At 40.6% G+C, this 16,491-nt stretch overlaps 1 protein-coding gene across 1 annotated transcript in view; it reads left to right on the top strand.

Annotated features, from left to right (window-relative positions):
• The first annotated feature begins 978 nt into the window (after window positions 1-978).
• Window positions 979-16,491, top strand: part of LOC126068478 (ubiquitin-conjugating enzyme E2 E2) — a 351,907-nt gene continuing 336,394 nt past the window's right edge. The window contains exons 1-3 of the mRNA XM_049871039.1: window positions 979-1,116; window positions 6,447-6,630; window positions 16,438-16,488. Of these exons, the coding sequence (XP_049726996.1) occupies window positions 6,455-6,630; window positions 16,438-16,488 (227 nt within the window). The 5' untranslated portion in view covers window positions 979-1,116; window positions 6,447-6,454. The remainder of the gene's footprint in view (window positions 1,117-6,446; window positions 6,631-16,437; window positions 16,489-16,491) is intronic.

Genomic DNA, 16,491 nt, shown 5'->3' with positions numbered 1-16,491 from the left:
TTTTCCTCAATTGTCATTTACCAAGGCTAGAGGTTAATACCTGCTTTTGACAATTGTCAGGGATTTTAGAAGGCGATAGTCAGTCCTTGGAGAAGGCATTTGATAAAAGGATTTTCAGTTGTAGACATATGTATGGATCCTGACTTGCTCCGATCCTCTGGGGTTTTAGTCCGCTGATTTCTTTAGGCTGTTTGTTGACTTGGACTCTGCACATCGCCCCATGGAGGGCTTAAGGCGCCTACCCTTTCCACCCTACTCCTCAATATCTCAGGGTGTGCATTCTGACCCCGGGCGAGCCAACAGGCAGGTCCTCCGAGCTACGGTGTCGCCTGAAGAGTCAGCCTGAGCCGGGCGAACTTTCCAGGCCAAGGCAGAGTTTTCCCATCTTGGGTGCATGTGGGCACCACGCGTCCGAGTTTGGGTTAGTGTGCCAACCGGGTCAGTCCCTGTGGCTGCTGTGCGAGAGCTTCGGGGCGAGTGTGAAGTCGAGGGCTGCAGGGAGCGGGGGTGGGGGTGGGAAAACACCTCCCTGGTCACCCCACCCCGCATCGTCTTAGGGCAACCCCCAGCCAGCGCATCCCTTTAATGCGCGTGCTCGTCAAGGTCCCAGTGTCCCCTCCCCTGAAGCTGCCCCGTCAGCCTCGGTTTCCCTCTACCTCTCCCGGCCCCTGCCGCTCCTTCTCCATGGGACGCCCCTCGCCCACCCCTGCCGCCGCCCGCGCGCGGGACTCGGCCGTCACTTCACTTTGGCGCGCGGGCCCCTCGCCGCCTCCGGCCCGGCCGCGGGTAGCCCTCCGTGCGCGCGCCCGGCCCGCCCCCGCCCCTCGCGGCCGCGCGCCGGGCGGAGGAGGGGCGGGGCGGGCGCGGGGAGGGCTGGCGCGCGGCGCGGCCGACGTGGGGCTCGCGCTCTCGCGGTCTCTCCCGGCGGGCGCGCGGGCACGCGCACTGGGCGGGCGCGCGCGCGGACGGCCAGGAGGCGGCGGCGGCGGCGGCGGCGGCTCGCGGAGGTGGGAGCTTCACTTTCCAGGACGCAGGGGCGGCCACAGCGGCAGCCGCGGGCAGCAGCCTCGGGAGCCGGGGCCGGAGCGGCCGGGGGCGGCGGCGGCGGCGCTGACGGTGAGTGCGGGCGGGCGCGATCGCCACGGGGGCAGGCGTGGCGGGGCGGTCGGGTGCACGGGTCTGGGCTTCGGTGACTAGACGGCCGGCCGGGGACACCCCGTCTCCAGGGCCTCCCTCCTGCCCTCGCGCCGCGGCCACCCTCCCTGCCCGGGCTTCAGCTCGAGCCTGCGACCTGCGCGGACGCCCCTCCCTCAGGTATGGTCCCGGGCCGCGCCGGCGTCCCCCGCCGCGGGCGCCCCCTCCCCCGCGGGCGCCCCCTCCCCCGCCGGCCACCCCTCCCCGCCGCAGGTCTCGCTTCCACCTCTGCGCCCCGGTTCCCTCCTCCCGTGCCCCGCTCCCCGCGCCCCCCCGCGAGCCTCCAGCCCGGTTTCTCGCCCTTTCCACCCCTCCCCCTCCCCCTCCCCCCCGTGCTCTGCCCCTTCCCTCCCTGCCCGTCTTCCACCCCCCCAGCTCTCAGTTCCCCATCCTTCGCTGCCCTCCCGGCTTCTTCGCTCTCCCAGCCGCATCCTGGAACTAAGTCTTCGCAAAAGTACAGGATAAATGTCACGGCGGAAAGTGCCCGGCTTGATCTTTTGCTATTTTCCCTAATTGCGTAATTGCTGCACATGGTGTCTCTCCTGGCGAGGGCCGGGTCTGGCACCCCCGCCGCCGCCGCCGCCGCACCCCCGAGGCCCGCCCAGGGAAGACCTAGTGGGGCGTGTTGTGTCTGCCCTGGTGTGGGGTATGTGCCCTGTTGGTCTTTTGTGATGCCAGGCGCTTGTCACAGTTGGGAGCCGAACCCCATTTTTCTCTGGTCTCTTCTCTGCAGCCCTCCCCGGCCTGGTTTGTAACTGAATTCCCTCTGTTCTTACCCCCTCCTCTTACCACCCCCTTCCCCTTCTCTCCTAATGTTCTGATCCTTTTGCCCTTTACCATTTCTAATGAAGATAAAGTGTGGCTTCTTGTGGCTTTTTTTTTTTTTTCCCCCACGGCCAACCAGAAATGTCCAATCCATCTTCCCTTAAGGAAATTAAGGCCGCTTTAGAAAGACATCATCCTGGGCTCGGTGGCTGTTAGATCTATTTGCATGTTTCCGAGATTCATCGTTTTGTATTGTGTATTCTTGAGAGGCTACTCAAATATTTTTATTTACAAGTACAAAAGGAGGCGCTGGGCTGACCCTCACTTTATCTCGCGCTTCAGAAAGATTGTCAGCTCTTTTTTATCCCTGATTCTTTTAAAAAGTACGTTTCTGAATATATGATAATGCAACCTGGACCTTGGAAACCTCAGTGTTTTTACTCAGACGGGTTGGATGCTCCGTGGCTCTTGGAGTTTCCCGTGTGGGCTAATGCTGATGATATAATTATCCCCCCCCCCATAGCCCCATTCTTTCTCCTCCAGGGCATAGCACCCTTTCCTCCAGCTCCATGGTATCTTATTTTAAAAATTCACTTGTCCCACTACTATGTCCTGCATAAGTATCTTTACAGTTAAGTTAAAAGTTGGATATCGCTAGAGGTTGTGTATATAATACAAATAATTTTACGTTTTAGGAAAGTTTAGAAACATGACTAGGAAGACAAATAGCAAGCTATCAAGGAACAGAGTGGAGGGTTTTTCTGTTAGAAAAGCTGAAATGAATACTTGCTTTTGCAGCTTTATACTGTGAGATACTTACTGATAAAAGGCTTATCTGGCCTCATGGAGTGACTGAAGTTGCTTTTACATCACAGATAATATTTATAGCCAGATCATTTCATTTATATGGAGCAAGATGTAGAAATGAAAAAGCATCTCATTTCTGTATATTGCTAATTACCAGGACTGTAATTACAATAAAGGGTACATGGCTAATACAAGCTTTTTAGATAATTTTGGTGTTGAAGGAGGAACAGTATGCAAACTCTTAACACAAATTTTAGGTAAGTCTACTGTACTATTTTGTTTTTGTTGAGAAACCAGGTTTTTGTGGGTCCAAAGTAATAATATTGATTTAAATATCTTAATATCTTTGAAACTGTCATTGGAGAGTAGCTCTGTGCTTATAGCCCCGGAATTGAAATTTGTCTTCCCTTTGGATGGGATGATCGTACCAGAGTAGCTATTTAGGAATTAACTTTAGTCAAAGATAATTCTGAGACGTTAATTTAAAAGGTAATGTTGAAGAAATTTTGATTTGGGAATTTTCATTCATTTGTACTTCAGAGAGACAAAACGCCAATTTTATACTTAAGACTAATTAAGATGATTTATAGACTACTTTGATTTCATAAAATTAGTTGAACCTGAGTGGTATAATAATTCCCCCCCGCCTGCCCCCAGACTTTTTCTCTAATCAGGGATTCAAAACACAGAGCCAGCAGAAAGTCTGCTTATTCTTGGTTTTGAAAAAAGAGATAGGAAAACTTCATTTGTAAAAGTTTCATGGTTATCAGTGGGCTCAGATTAATTTATCATTTGATAGGTTAAGATTTGGAAAAAATAACGCATTTTAGGTCAAAAGTAGAAATAAATTTTTTTCTATATTGTGAAACTATAGAAATCATGCCTCTGGGCATTTTTAGTGTTATTTTTGATTCTTCTCTTGTGGGACTAGTTTCGACTTTGGTTTTCCTCTGATATTATGAAATTCGAGTTTCAGATTATGGCTCAGATTGCACTATTGAGTAGTCTTTTTAAGTAGTTATGTAATCATATCGTTAATAGATAAAGTATGTAATTGCACATAGATGTGAATATTGAGAATGTCTAGCTTTGCACCTAATATATAACTGAAACCATAGGGGTAGTTTATTAAATCTTAGTTTATTAAACTGAAGCTGCAGCCTCGGTAAAAAATTTATTTTTGTTAGGTTTCCATGTGTTTGTCATGTAATGGACTGCTTCTGGTTTTAGATATCAAGTGATTTTTCACTCATTTCACATTTCTTAAAATACTGCTGACAGCATTTGCTCTATCCACGGGCCTTCCCTGAGATGCACTCTCTTCTCACTCCCATGCGTATGTGCGCTATCTGATGTGCTCTTACGTACATTACTTAATAAGGTTTTACACTTCCCATATATTTGAATGGAAATACATTGAAAAAAATCTTTGTTAAAGTCCAGGAGGAGAATTAAAATGGAATAAAAACTTCTAAAAAGCAAGAAATATGTTAGGTCTATTAGAGCTAGACATGAAACATACTGATATAAAATTTCAATGTTCTATTAAGTGACTTTAGTGCTCATAAAAGATGTCACAGCTGTGGAGACTGATGTCCTCTTCTCCATTTACAGAACAGGTAGGGAGGCAGTTAGATTTCCCATCAGTGTGTCTCAGAGCTGCGTGGGAGGACTTCATTTTGTTTGGCATGGGGGCCTGGAGCTGTTGGATCTGAGATGGGTGGTGGTGTGCACGTGGATAGTTGTCTCCGTGGAGGCACTGACTATTTCGGATGGACTCTTCACCGTTCTGTGCTCCCTGATCCTTCCCAGTCTTTGGCTCTTTTTACCAGGATCCACTAAAGATCTGTATTATGAAATTGCTTTGGTTTAGAGCAGGCCGTGCATAAAATCTTTGGTGATGATGACTTTTCATCAGTGTTATCTAGCTATACTTTTGGACTAATGATTGAAATAAAAAAATACTTGATTTGAGGTACAGTTCACCTATTCGGATTCCTGATCCTATCAGTAATGGTTTTATTTCAAGTCCTAATTTGGTTAAGAGTAATACAGTGTCCTTTTCAAAAGAAATTGGTTCAGTTTATGACTTGCAGAGGCATATTTCATATTGTTAATGGCACTTCTTAAATCTAGGTAGTTTTGCTTTTTAAATATTAGTTTGAGAGAAGTAGAAGAAACTGCAACAGCTTAGGGTCTATATTTCTGTTTGTGTTTTTGCCTTTAAAAGGGAGCGGTGTCTGAGAAGGTACTCAAAGAGACTATTAAGTGACAGTGCCTTGGTGGACACAGGTCCACCTAGAATCTAGGTATTGGCTTTGTTGGCTCAGTTCTGGATTTGTCAGTACGATCTAAGCTGGTTGGGTCACAAGGGATACATTCACAGTGATCAAACTCCGAAATTGATTATGATAGAATGACAGTCGAGATAGGTAGTTGACACACACTGGAATTTTTTTGTGTCTGCAATCTAGATTGTAACAACTACCTAGGTATTAAGGTAGTGAAGAAATTGGGTTGGTAATCAGAGAGCTGCCTGGGGAGCATGAACTCAGGGCACAGGGGATTTGAAAGCTTGAGGGATATGTCATCCCAGCTGTGAAAAAAAAAGAATACGCTCTTCAGTGTCTCACTAGAGTCTCCATCTCTTATAAAACATGGTTGCTTGATATATTGCTGGGTCAGTGCTGACACTACTGTCAGATGGTTTAGTTTTTATTTAGGATCCATGCAGACGTTTGTGTTCTTCTGTTACCTCGAAGGTTACTTAAAACAATTGGCTGCTTGATAGGATTTTAACCCTAGCCGATTCCTGAGGATGTAGTGATTGGGTGTGAATGTGAAAATGTCCGCATTTTTCTCTTCCTATGACTTTGCACTAACCTCTGTTACAGCACTTAGCAAGTTGGCTTACCCACTAGACAGAAGTTCTCACGGTCTTGGGACTAAAGGGCTAGTACAGTGGCCAGTAGAGAGGAGGTGCTCAATTTTTTTTAAGTAAAAGCTTTATTGAGATGTAATTCACATACTGTGAAATCCACCCTTTTAAAATGTATAACTCTGGTTTTTAGAATATTCATGGAATTATGCAACATCACTGTTATCTAATTTTAGAACATACTCATCATCCTGAAAGGAAAAGCCGATAGCCACTAGCAGTAGCAGTTACTTCTCACCCCACCCTGCCTGCAACCACTAGTCTACTTTCTGTCTCTGTGGATTTGCCTTTTACCTATTCTGGACATTCTGTATGAATGAAATCATAAGGCTGTTTGTGACTGGCGTCTTTCACTTAGCATGATGTTTTCAGGGTTCATCTACGTTGCAGCATGTATCAGTACTTCATTCCTTTTTATGGTTGGATGATAGCCCATGGTGTGGATATACCGTATTTTGTTTATCCATTCATCAGTTGATGACCATTTGGATGGTTTCCACTTTTTGGCTGTTACAAATAATGTTGCTATGAACATACAGGTTTTGTATTTTTTCATTTTTCTCTTCGATACATTTTGAATGGATGTTGAAGAGTTTTGGGAAATCCTAAAGCCATTTGTAAATGACCAAATTATCCATTTTTTTAATTACAATTTACTTGTTCAGCTTTGAGGCTAACCTTATCTTTATTCAGTAGACCCATCCCCCTGATTAAGTAAATGATTTTTGTTTCTTTAATCCAGGATCTAAAATGTCCACTGAGGCTCAAAGAGTTGATGACAGCCCCAGCACTAGTGGAGGAAGTTCCGATGGAGACCAACGTGAAAGTGTTCAGCAGGAACCAGAAAGAGAGCAAGTTCAGCCCAAGAAAAAGGAGGGAAAAATATCCAGCAAAACAGCTGCTAAATTGTCAACTAGTGCCAAAAGGTACCACAATTCTTTTCACCTTTCTATTTTTAGTATCAATTTATCAACTTAAGTTCTGTTTTTCTGTTTCATTTAAACATTTTTCTGGGATGTGAACCATGTAGTTCATGGATTTTTTTCCCCCCTTCAAGATCATCTTTTTTTCATGAGTTTAATGGTAGGATATGTGAACTTTGCTAACTTTAATTGAGTTGTTTGTCTTTTTATTCTTGAATTTTAGGAGTTCTTTATATATTCTGAATATTAAATCCTTATCAGATATATAAAACCAAAAAAATCCAAACTCGTTGCCGTCAAGTCAGTTCCAACTCATAGCAACTCTATAGGATAGAGCAGAACTGCCCTGTAGGGTTTCCAAGGAGCAGCTGGTGGATTCGAACTGCTGACGTTTTGGTTGGCAGCTGAGGTCTTAACCATTATGCCACCAGGACTCTGATCACATATATGGTGCCTAAATATTTTCTCCCATTCTATAGGTTGTCTCTTCATTTTCTTGATAAAGTCTTTTAATGCACAAAAATTTTTTCATTTTGATGAAGTCTAATCTTTCTTTGTTGTTGCTTCTCATGCTTTTGGTGTCATATCTAAGAATCTATTGTCAAGAAGTCTTGAAGCTTTAACTCTGCCCTAGTTTCCTAGAGCTGTTGTAACAGAAATACCTCAAGTGAGTGGCTTTAAAGAACATACATTAATTTTCTCACAGTTTAGGAGGCTAGAAGTCCAAATTCAGGGTATGGCTCTAGGGAGAGGTCCTCGTCTATTTCACCTTCTAATAGCCAGCAATCCTCACAGTTCCCGGGCTTGTAAATTCCTCTGCCTCCATCTTGATCAGGTAGCATTTGTCTTTCCCTATAAGTTTTCCTCTGTGTCGAATCTGCTGTTCTTATAACTCGGAAGTGATTAGGTTTAGGATACACCCTACACAGGCAGGCTTCATTAATATAACAAAGAATACCCTATTCTCACAAGTATAGGGGTTAAAATTCCAACACATGTTTTTCAGGGACACAATTACAATAACAACCCCTATGTTTTCTTTTAAGAGTTTTATGGTTTTAATCCTTATATTTAGGTCATTGACCCATTTTGACTTGATTTTTGTATATGGTGTGAGGTATGAGTCCAACTTCATTCTTTTGTCTGTGGAGATCCAGTTGTCCCAGCAGCATTTATTGATGAGACTCTTCTTTTCCCATTGAATGGACATGCACCTTTGTCAAAGATGAGTTAGTCATAGATGTATGAGTTTATTTCTGAACTTCTCGTTCTATTCCATTGCTCTGTATTTCTGGTGGTGCTGTGGTCAAGCATGTGGCTGCTAACCAAAAGGTTGGTGGTTCAAACCCACTCATTCACCCTGCTGGAGAAAGACTTGGTGATCTGCTTCCATAAGAATTACGGCCTAGAAAATCCTATGGAGCAGCTCTATTCTGTCACGGGGTCGCTGTGAGTAGAAGCTAACTTGACGGCATCTGACAGCAGCAAGCAGCAACAAACCATACTGTTTTGGTTACTGTACCTTCGTAGTACATTTTGAAGTCTGGAAGTGTGAATCCTCCTATTTTGTTCTTTTTCAAGATAGTTTTGGCTCTTTGGGGTCCCTTGCAATTCCATATGAATTTGAGGATTGGCTTTTTTGCAGAAAAGGCTGTTAAAATTCTGTAGGGACTTCGCTGAATCTATAGATTGCTTGAAGTAGTATGACATCTCATATTAAATGTTCCAATCCATGAACACTGGATATCTTTCCATTTATTTAGATCTTCTTTAAATTTTTTCAAAAATGTTTTATAGCTTTTAGTGTATAATTCTTTCACCTCCCTGGTTGAATTTGTTCCTAGATATTTTATTCTATTCTTTCTTTCAGATTATTTATTGATGTTATATAGCAGTACAACTGATTTTTCGTGTTGATTATGTGCTCTTGCCACTTTACTGAATTCATTTATTCATTTTAGCAGCTTTCTTGTGGATTCTTTGGGATTTCCTATATATAGGATCATGTTGTCTGTGAATATAGTAGTTTTGTTCTTTTCTAATTTGGATGCATTTGATATCTTTTTATTGCCTAATTGGTCTAGCTAAAGATTTGTCAATTTCATTGATCTTTTCAGAGAACAAACTTTTGGTTTTGTTGATTCTCTATATTATTTTTCTTTACTGTATAACATTTATCTGTTGAGTCGATTCCGACTCATAGCGACCCCATAGGACAAAGTAGAACTGCCCGTTCAGGTTTCTAAGGAGCAGTTGGTGTATTCGAACTGCTGACTTTTTGGTTAGCAGCTGTAGCTCTTAACCACTGTGCTACCAGAGCTCCTGTCTCTGCTCTGATCTTTATTATTTCCTTCCTTCTGATGATGGCTTTGGGCTTAGATTGTTTTCTTTTTCAGGTTCCTCAAGGTGTAAAGTTAAGTTATTGATTTGCGATCTTTTTTATTTCTTTGAAACGTAGGCACTTGTATCTGTAAATTTCTCTCTGAACACTTGTCTTCGCTGCATTCCGTAAGTTTTGGTGTTCTGTGCTTTCGTTTCCATTTGTCTGTACGTATTCTCTAATTCCATTTGTGATTTCTTCTTTGACCCATTTGTTGTTTAATTTCTCATATTTGTGAAATTTCTAGTTTTCCTTCTGTAATTGATTTCTAGTTTTACTCTGTTGTGGTCAGAGAAGATACTTTTTATGATTTCAGTGTTTTAGAATTCATTGAGACTTGTTTTGTGACCTAACACATGGTGTATCCTAGAGAATGATCTTTGTGCCTTGGAGAAATGATCATTTTGTTTGCTGTCGTAGGGTGATGGGTTCATGTCTTTTAGGTCCAGATGGTGTATAATATTCGAGTTCTGTATTTCCTTATTCATCTTCTGTTTAGGTGTTTTATCCATTATTGAAAAATGGTATATTGACTTTCCAATTATTATTGTAGAACTACCTATTTCTCCCTTCTGTGAATGTCTGCTTCATATATTTTGGGACTGTGTTGTTAGTTGCATATATATTTATAATTGTTATGTCTTCTTGATGAATTGACCCTTTTTTCATTATAAAATAGCCTTTTTCCCTAGTAACAGATTTTGACTTAAAATCTGTTTTGTCTGATATTAGTACAGTCACTCCTACTCTCCTTTGGCTGCTATTTACGTGGAATTTTTTTTTTTTTTTTCTATCCTGTTACCTTCAACCTACCAGTGTCTTTGGGACTTAAGTGGATCTTCTTCTGTAAACAGCATATACAGTATTTTTACACAAATAATGTGCTTCTTCTACGTTTGTTTGCCAGTCATACCTTCCCCCAACAAGGTACTTTCATAAGCATGCAGTGCTAATTTTTTTTATAATAACATGTAAAAAATTTTTTTTTATCGTAACATGTAAAAAAAATTGGCATAGCGGTGCTAATGAAAATACCTCGTCGGGGGAGTGGATGGAAAACAAACATAGAAGGCATATATTATTTGTATAAAAATATAGTAGTTGGATTATGTTTTCTTTTCCATTCTACCCGTCTCTGCCTAACAAAAATTGAGTCTGAAACCAAAGAATTATAGACTTAATAGTTTGGTGTGGCAACATGTTTTCTTGAAGATTTCAGTTTTCAGGCGTTACTGAAAAGTGATGTATGACATAGAGAACTTTAAATGGGTGTTTTTTTTAAACAATAAATTTTTTTTTTTTTTTATTAAGAGTTAGGAGAGAGGAAGATTATAGTTATATCTTTGTTGTCTTTTTGCTCTTTGGCAAGAATTTAGTCCTTTAAAAAATTGTCATGTATTTAGCAGTCTGTTCTCTTGATACGCCTATATAGTTCTTACTGTATTTGCTAGGATGTAGTTTGAAAGTAGGCCTTGAAGTCAGACTATGTCTGCAGTGACAAATTTTGATGCTTTTGGTTAAATTGACTAGTCAGTTCAGGAAAACATCTATTTTGAGATTTTCACTAAATTGACTGTGCTGCTGCTTTCATGTGTTGACACATATGAATTTTAAATTAGATTGATTTGAAATTAACTTTGTTCAGAGTAGACAGTGTGGCTTTATTGAATGCTCAGTATAATATTGTTCTAGGAATGGCATTTGGTTTCAGACTCTAAATTTTTGTTAGGTTGAAAAGTGGGTTCTGGTGTATTCCAATGTGAACTTTATTGTATGGGCTCGTATAAATTTAATTTTTCCACATAAGAATGAAGTCGTAGTATTTATACAGATAAAGAATCTTTGTAATTACTGTATTTTCTTGATTCTAAAATATATATTTTAAAACTTTTTAATGTCTTTGAAATCAGGGTGCATCTTACAATTGATGTTCACAATCATTTAATTGATGGTGTGTCTTAAATCAGTGGCTTCTTAGAATCATAGGTGTATAGTATTTATCACTATCCATAATTAAACTCTAGGCTTATTATTTAAAATGACTGTGTTTTCTGGAGCCCTGTGGTGGCACAGTGGTTAAGAGCTTGGCTGCTAACCAAAAGGTTGGCAGTTCGAATCTACCAGTGGCTCCTTGAAAACCCTACGGAGCAGCTCTGCTCTGTCCTGTAGGGTCACTAGGAGTCAGAATCGACTTGAAGGCAATGGGTTTTGGGTTTGGTGTATTTTCTAGGTTGATTCAGGGTCTACTTTGAGATGTAAAAAATTTTTGTAATTTCTTATTATAATGTTTTCTTGTTATGAGTAAGTTCTTTTGGGAGGGCTTTATCCGGTTGATTCAATTAGTTGGAACAGGGGTTCTCAGGTGACTAAGGAATGCAGTCAACTAGGTAGGGTGAGGGTGTTAAAAAAAAAACAGACTGGTTAGAGGTCACCTTGTGTATCCCCATATTCATTTTCTTTTACCCAAAATGTGTGTGTTTTAAACATGTCAGTCCTTCATTTTCTGAACTCTTAATCCAATTTGCTGTTAAAAGGAGTGTCTCATATTTTCTTCACTCTGTATAATTTGGAAACCCTGGTGGTGTAGTGGTTAAGTGCTATGGCTTCTAACCAAGAGGCTGGCAGTTCAGATCTGCCAGGCGCTCCTTGGAAACTCTATGGGGCAGTTCTACTCTGTCCTATAGGGTCGCTATGAGTCGGAATTGACTCGACGGCAGTGGGCTTGGGCTATATAATTTTGGTACTGCTACTACCTGCTGCCACTGAGTCCATTCCTACTCATAGTGACCTATAGCACTATAGGATTTCCAAGGCTGTAAATCTTTATGGAAGCAGACTACCTCATTTTTCTCCCGTGGAGTAGCTGGTGAGTTCGAACCACTGACCTTTCGGTTTGCGGCTGAGCACTTTAACCAGTGTGCCACCAGGCCGCCTGTTCTGATTGAACGAATCATGATTGTTATGATTATTTTTCCCCCATAGCAAATGGCATTCACACACAGTACTCTTACCATTCTTAGAACCATTAAAGTATCAGATGAGAGTCGTACAGACTGAACTCTAGTCTATATTTTGCTCCTCGCTTTTCTCAGTTCCTTTGTGTAGTTGCTGTCTTCTGTATGATAATAACCTAAGAAGTGGCACTGCCAGACGGAAATCAGAAATTCAGGCAATTGTCTAGTTGATTTACGTCTAAAGAAAAAATTCTGCCTCCAGTGTTCTGAGAAGGGAGAAGTTTTGTGTTTGACTTAGCAAGGTAATGGCCTGTCTTCCACCTTCCCAGCGTACAATAACTAGCTTTAGTTTTCATATTGTTTAAATGGGGACTCGTAGCAGTAATACTTAGAGAGTTCGAGGAGATTTATTTAATTCACTTTTAATGCCTTAAGATCATCATGTGAAAGGTACAGTGTAAGTGTGAATTATTGATACTTTTTCATTTTTCTTTACCCTCAGGACAGTGCCTGAAATAGCTACTTTCCTTATCCTACATGTCAAGACTGAGAAGCTTAATGCATAGCATGATCACAACTTTGGAGATAGAATTGAATTGCTCTCATTGAAAACAGCAGGACATCTTACAGCCGTTTAAACAGCAATTCTTAGCGTAATCTTTCCTATTGAGAGAAATACAGCATTCTTAGGTAACAGTGGCTCCAAATTTAATACATTGAACGCTGCTCAGAGTCATCAAATTTATCAGTAAACTGCTTTTTTGTATTGAATAATATAGATTTGGGATTATTGACATCTGGAGGGGTTTCAGTTCCATCATATAATTCTGCGACAGAAAATTATGATTTATCAGTTCTTTTTTTAAGTCAAAAGGGGCAATAAAGCATATAGGAAGATGTTCTTTTACGTTAAAAATAGTTCTTTGAAGGATTAAACATGCTATCTTGAATGTCTGTTCTTTTGGTTCTCTTAGTTTAAAAACAATTATAAAAGTTATTCGTGTTTCTGGTAACAAGTTAAACAGTGCAGAGAAGTTTGTAATGAAAGGCAGCAGTCTTCTATTCAAACACTCTGGCTTCCCAATTCCATTCCTGTGAAGCATACTCTTGTAGTCATTTCTGTTTTTAGTTCTTCTATTGGTTTTCTGCACAACTCTAAATAACATACCTCATTTGTTGAATTGTTAACCTTACGTAATATTTTTAACTCCTTGCTATGAAGTGTGAGGACTTAGCTTGTTTACCTGCTGTGCCTCCTTTTCCTCTCTTCCTAGTTAATGATAGTGATAGGAAAAAAGAAAAATCATTGATTGTCTTTGTACTCGAAATACTATATTTAAGCCTCTATTCCTTGTTCCTTCAGATTTCAGCAGAATTTCTTGATTTCCCACTTTGTAAAATGGACATAGTAACACCTTTGTTCTTCTTTCACCTACTCCCATCTATCCTCCTATCTACTTCTGGCTGGTTTCTGTTAGCCGCACTTGATTTTACTTCTTCTTGTTAAAAAAAAAATCTTGTTAGGTGCCGATAAGTCGGTTCTGACTCATAGTGACCCTATATATTACAGAACGAAACTGCGCTATCCTCACAGTTGTTGCTATGCTTGAGCTCATCATTGCAGCCACTGTGTCAGCGGCTTGAAGGTCTTCCTCTCTTTCACTGAGCCTCTGCTTTACCGGGCACGGTGTCTTCCAGGGAAACTGGTCCTTCCTGATAACATGTCCAAAGTACATGAGATGAAGCCTCACCACCCTTGCTTCTAAGGAGCATCCTGGCTGTATTTCTTCTGAGACAGATTTGTCAGTTCTTAATAAAATTCAAGTCTGTAATGTACCTAAATTGATTTTCTGTGCTTTTTCTATAAGTAGAAGACCAATAAACTGTGTACTTACTATAAATGTAAATATTTGGTACCAGACCAAGAAGCTTGTTAAGATTCCATTCATTGTCTGTAAGTCCAACGTCATGATCTCTGGGCTGCGCATTGAGTCATAGTATTTAGGCAGAATAGATCAAATCTCTGTTTTTTTTGTTGTTGATATTTGTTTGATTGCATGTGACTTTATTATATCCTTATACTGTCTGCAGCCCCCACTTGGCCATCTCAACCTATTTGATTTACACTCATTCACTTTGTCTTCCAGGAATGTACTGAATTTTCTCATCCATTGGTGACCACCCAATTCTCTTTGCTGTTTTAGGTTTATTCCTTTTTGTACTTTTTTTTTTTCCCTCCCATTGGAGTCCTGAACGGGTAGGAGGTGAATATATGTGTGCTCAGCTTGCTTTCTTTAACCTGGACTTATCCATATAGATTTAAAGCGCCTGTTTTATACTTTTGTGTGGAATCCATGAAAGGTGTTCTTGTAATCAGATCTTTGAGACTTCTGTCCTTTAATTATGGGCCGTATGCATGTAAACACATCATAGAATCTGTGTTAAGAGGAAATTATAGTGTTTTAAAGATAAAAGAAATCATGGAGTTCGTCTTAGTAAACCTTTCATTTTATCGTACAGATAACAGGTGGAGAAAGAGCAGCAGGTCTGAGTAGCCTTCTTGCCCAGGGATTCTCAGTTAATGGAACAGAAGAATTAAAATGAAAGTTTTTTGACTTTGTATTTATTGATCTTGTTTTGCTTCATAATGCCTCCCAACCTTGAATCACATGGTTTAGACAAGTGGAAATTGTATTAGTAGTGTACAGTTCTTCAGGAAGTTGCTGCCAGTCCTATAGAAGGAGCCTTGTCTATTCTAGTAGTTTCATTTGTAGATGTAGAACAATTATTGGTCTCCCCTTGTCTGGAGGGAAAAAGAAGGAAACCCAAGACTCAGAAGAAACTAGTCTACAGGACTATTTATACAAACCACGGCCTCATCTACCCTGAAACCAAAAGAACTAGATGGTGCCCAGCTACTACTACTGATTGTTCCTATCAGGACCACAATAGATGGATCCTGATAGGATGGGAGAAAAATGTGAAACAGAGCCTCAAATTCTTAAAGAATCAAATTCTTAGCGAATCCAGACTTATTGGACTAGTTGAGACTAGAGGACTCCCTAAGACTACTGCCCTGAGATGCTCTTGAAACCTTGAACTGACACTATCCCTTGAGGACACCTTTTAGCTAAATAACAGTTTGGCTCACAAAATAAAGAATATCACCCATGAGTACTACTCTCCTTTAAAAAGTCATCTGTGTGAGACCAAACAGTCAACAGTTACTTTAAAACAAAGATTCTCGAGAAGGTGAGGGGCCAAGGAAACTAGATTACTGGAAGTGGAACAACCAGAACGGAAATAATGAGAATGTTGATGCATTGTGAAAAATGTAACCAGTGTCGTTGAACAATTTGTATAGAAATTGTTGAATGGGAAACTAGCCTGCTGTGAAACTTTCACCAAAAATGCAATAAAATTAATATTAAAAAAAAAAGATGTAGAATGAAATTGTTTGAGTAAATGTTCTTATTCAAATTCTTGTGTTTTTTAAGGTACGGTGGTGGTTGGTTTAGTCAGCTCACATCTGTGTACTATCACATTAGTTACCAGACAGCAGGTATCCAGCTGTTCATGAATCTCATACTTAAAAATCAAGGCAAAGGGAAGAAATGGTCTTCAGAAGTTTTTGTTGTTGTTGGTTTAACAAACCCTGTGTCTAATAAGATATGAATGTGGCTAAGATGTCGCTAAATGTAGTTTTAGGAAACAGTGTAGCACTATTACTGTTTGTGTTTATATATTTGTGTACATGGGGTTTAGGTACAGTTAAAGAATCAAAGTAAGAAATAACACCATGAGGGCAGAGGAGGTTTTTAAAAAAACTTTGTTTTTGTCTGTATGAAGCTCATTCAATGCCAGAAAAATAATTATTCACATATTATTAGGATAGTTCCACTAATCGAAGGAATAGTGTCAAATCTGAAAGTGACAACCCGCTCCAACCTTAGAGGCTTCAGGGACGAATAAGATAATATATTTTGAGAGCAGTCTCAAGTGTTGGAATGAGATGGTGATATTCCTCTCTCCAGCTGATTGGATCAGTCAAGATGCTTGCATTCAACTTGATATGATCAGCTTTCCATCCTATTTGGGGGTGTTCCAGTACAAATCTGCAGTTAGAATGACCCATACATAGCGTAGCAGAAGTTTTCAGTTTAAATGAGACATTTTGGTTAATGCCATCAGTGGTTTAATGAAGTTTTAATTCAAATCATAGCATCGCCTCCATAGGCTGCGTGCACTGGGAGTGGCCAGTCTCATCGCTCTTGGTGGGTGTCACCTCAACATTGTGGTAGGAATTCCTACTTTGTTGTTGTTGTGTGTGATGTGTTATATAATACTAGTATTTCTCATTAAAAGCATACAGAAGGGAAGTGTTAGTGGTGAAATACAACAATTGAATGAGATAAATTAATATTAAGAGAGTGAAGACATACTCATTTTCATATAACTTTTCTTTGTGTTTTAAAGAATTCAGAAGGAACTTGCAGAAATTACATTGGACCCTCCTCCCAACTGTAGGTA

Source organism: Elephas maximus, chromosome 27, assembly GCF_024166365.1.
Source record: "Elephas maximus indicus isolate mEleMax1 chromosome 27, mEleMax1 primary haplotype, whole genome shotgun sequence".
Taxonomy (NCBI): Eukaryota; Metazoa; Chordata; class Mammalia; order Proboscidea; family Elephantidae; genus Elephas; species Elephas maximus.
The sequence above is the reverse complement of the archived record's forward strand: the minus strand, read 5'-3'. Positions and strand labels throughout refer to the sequence as shown.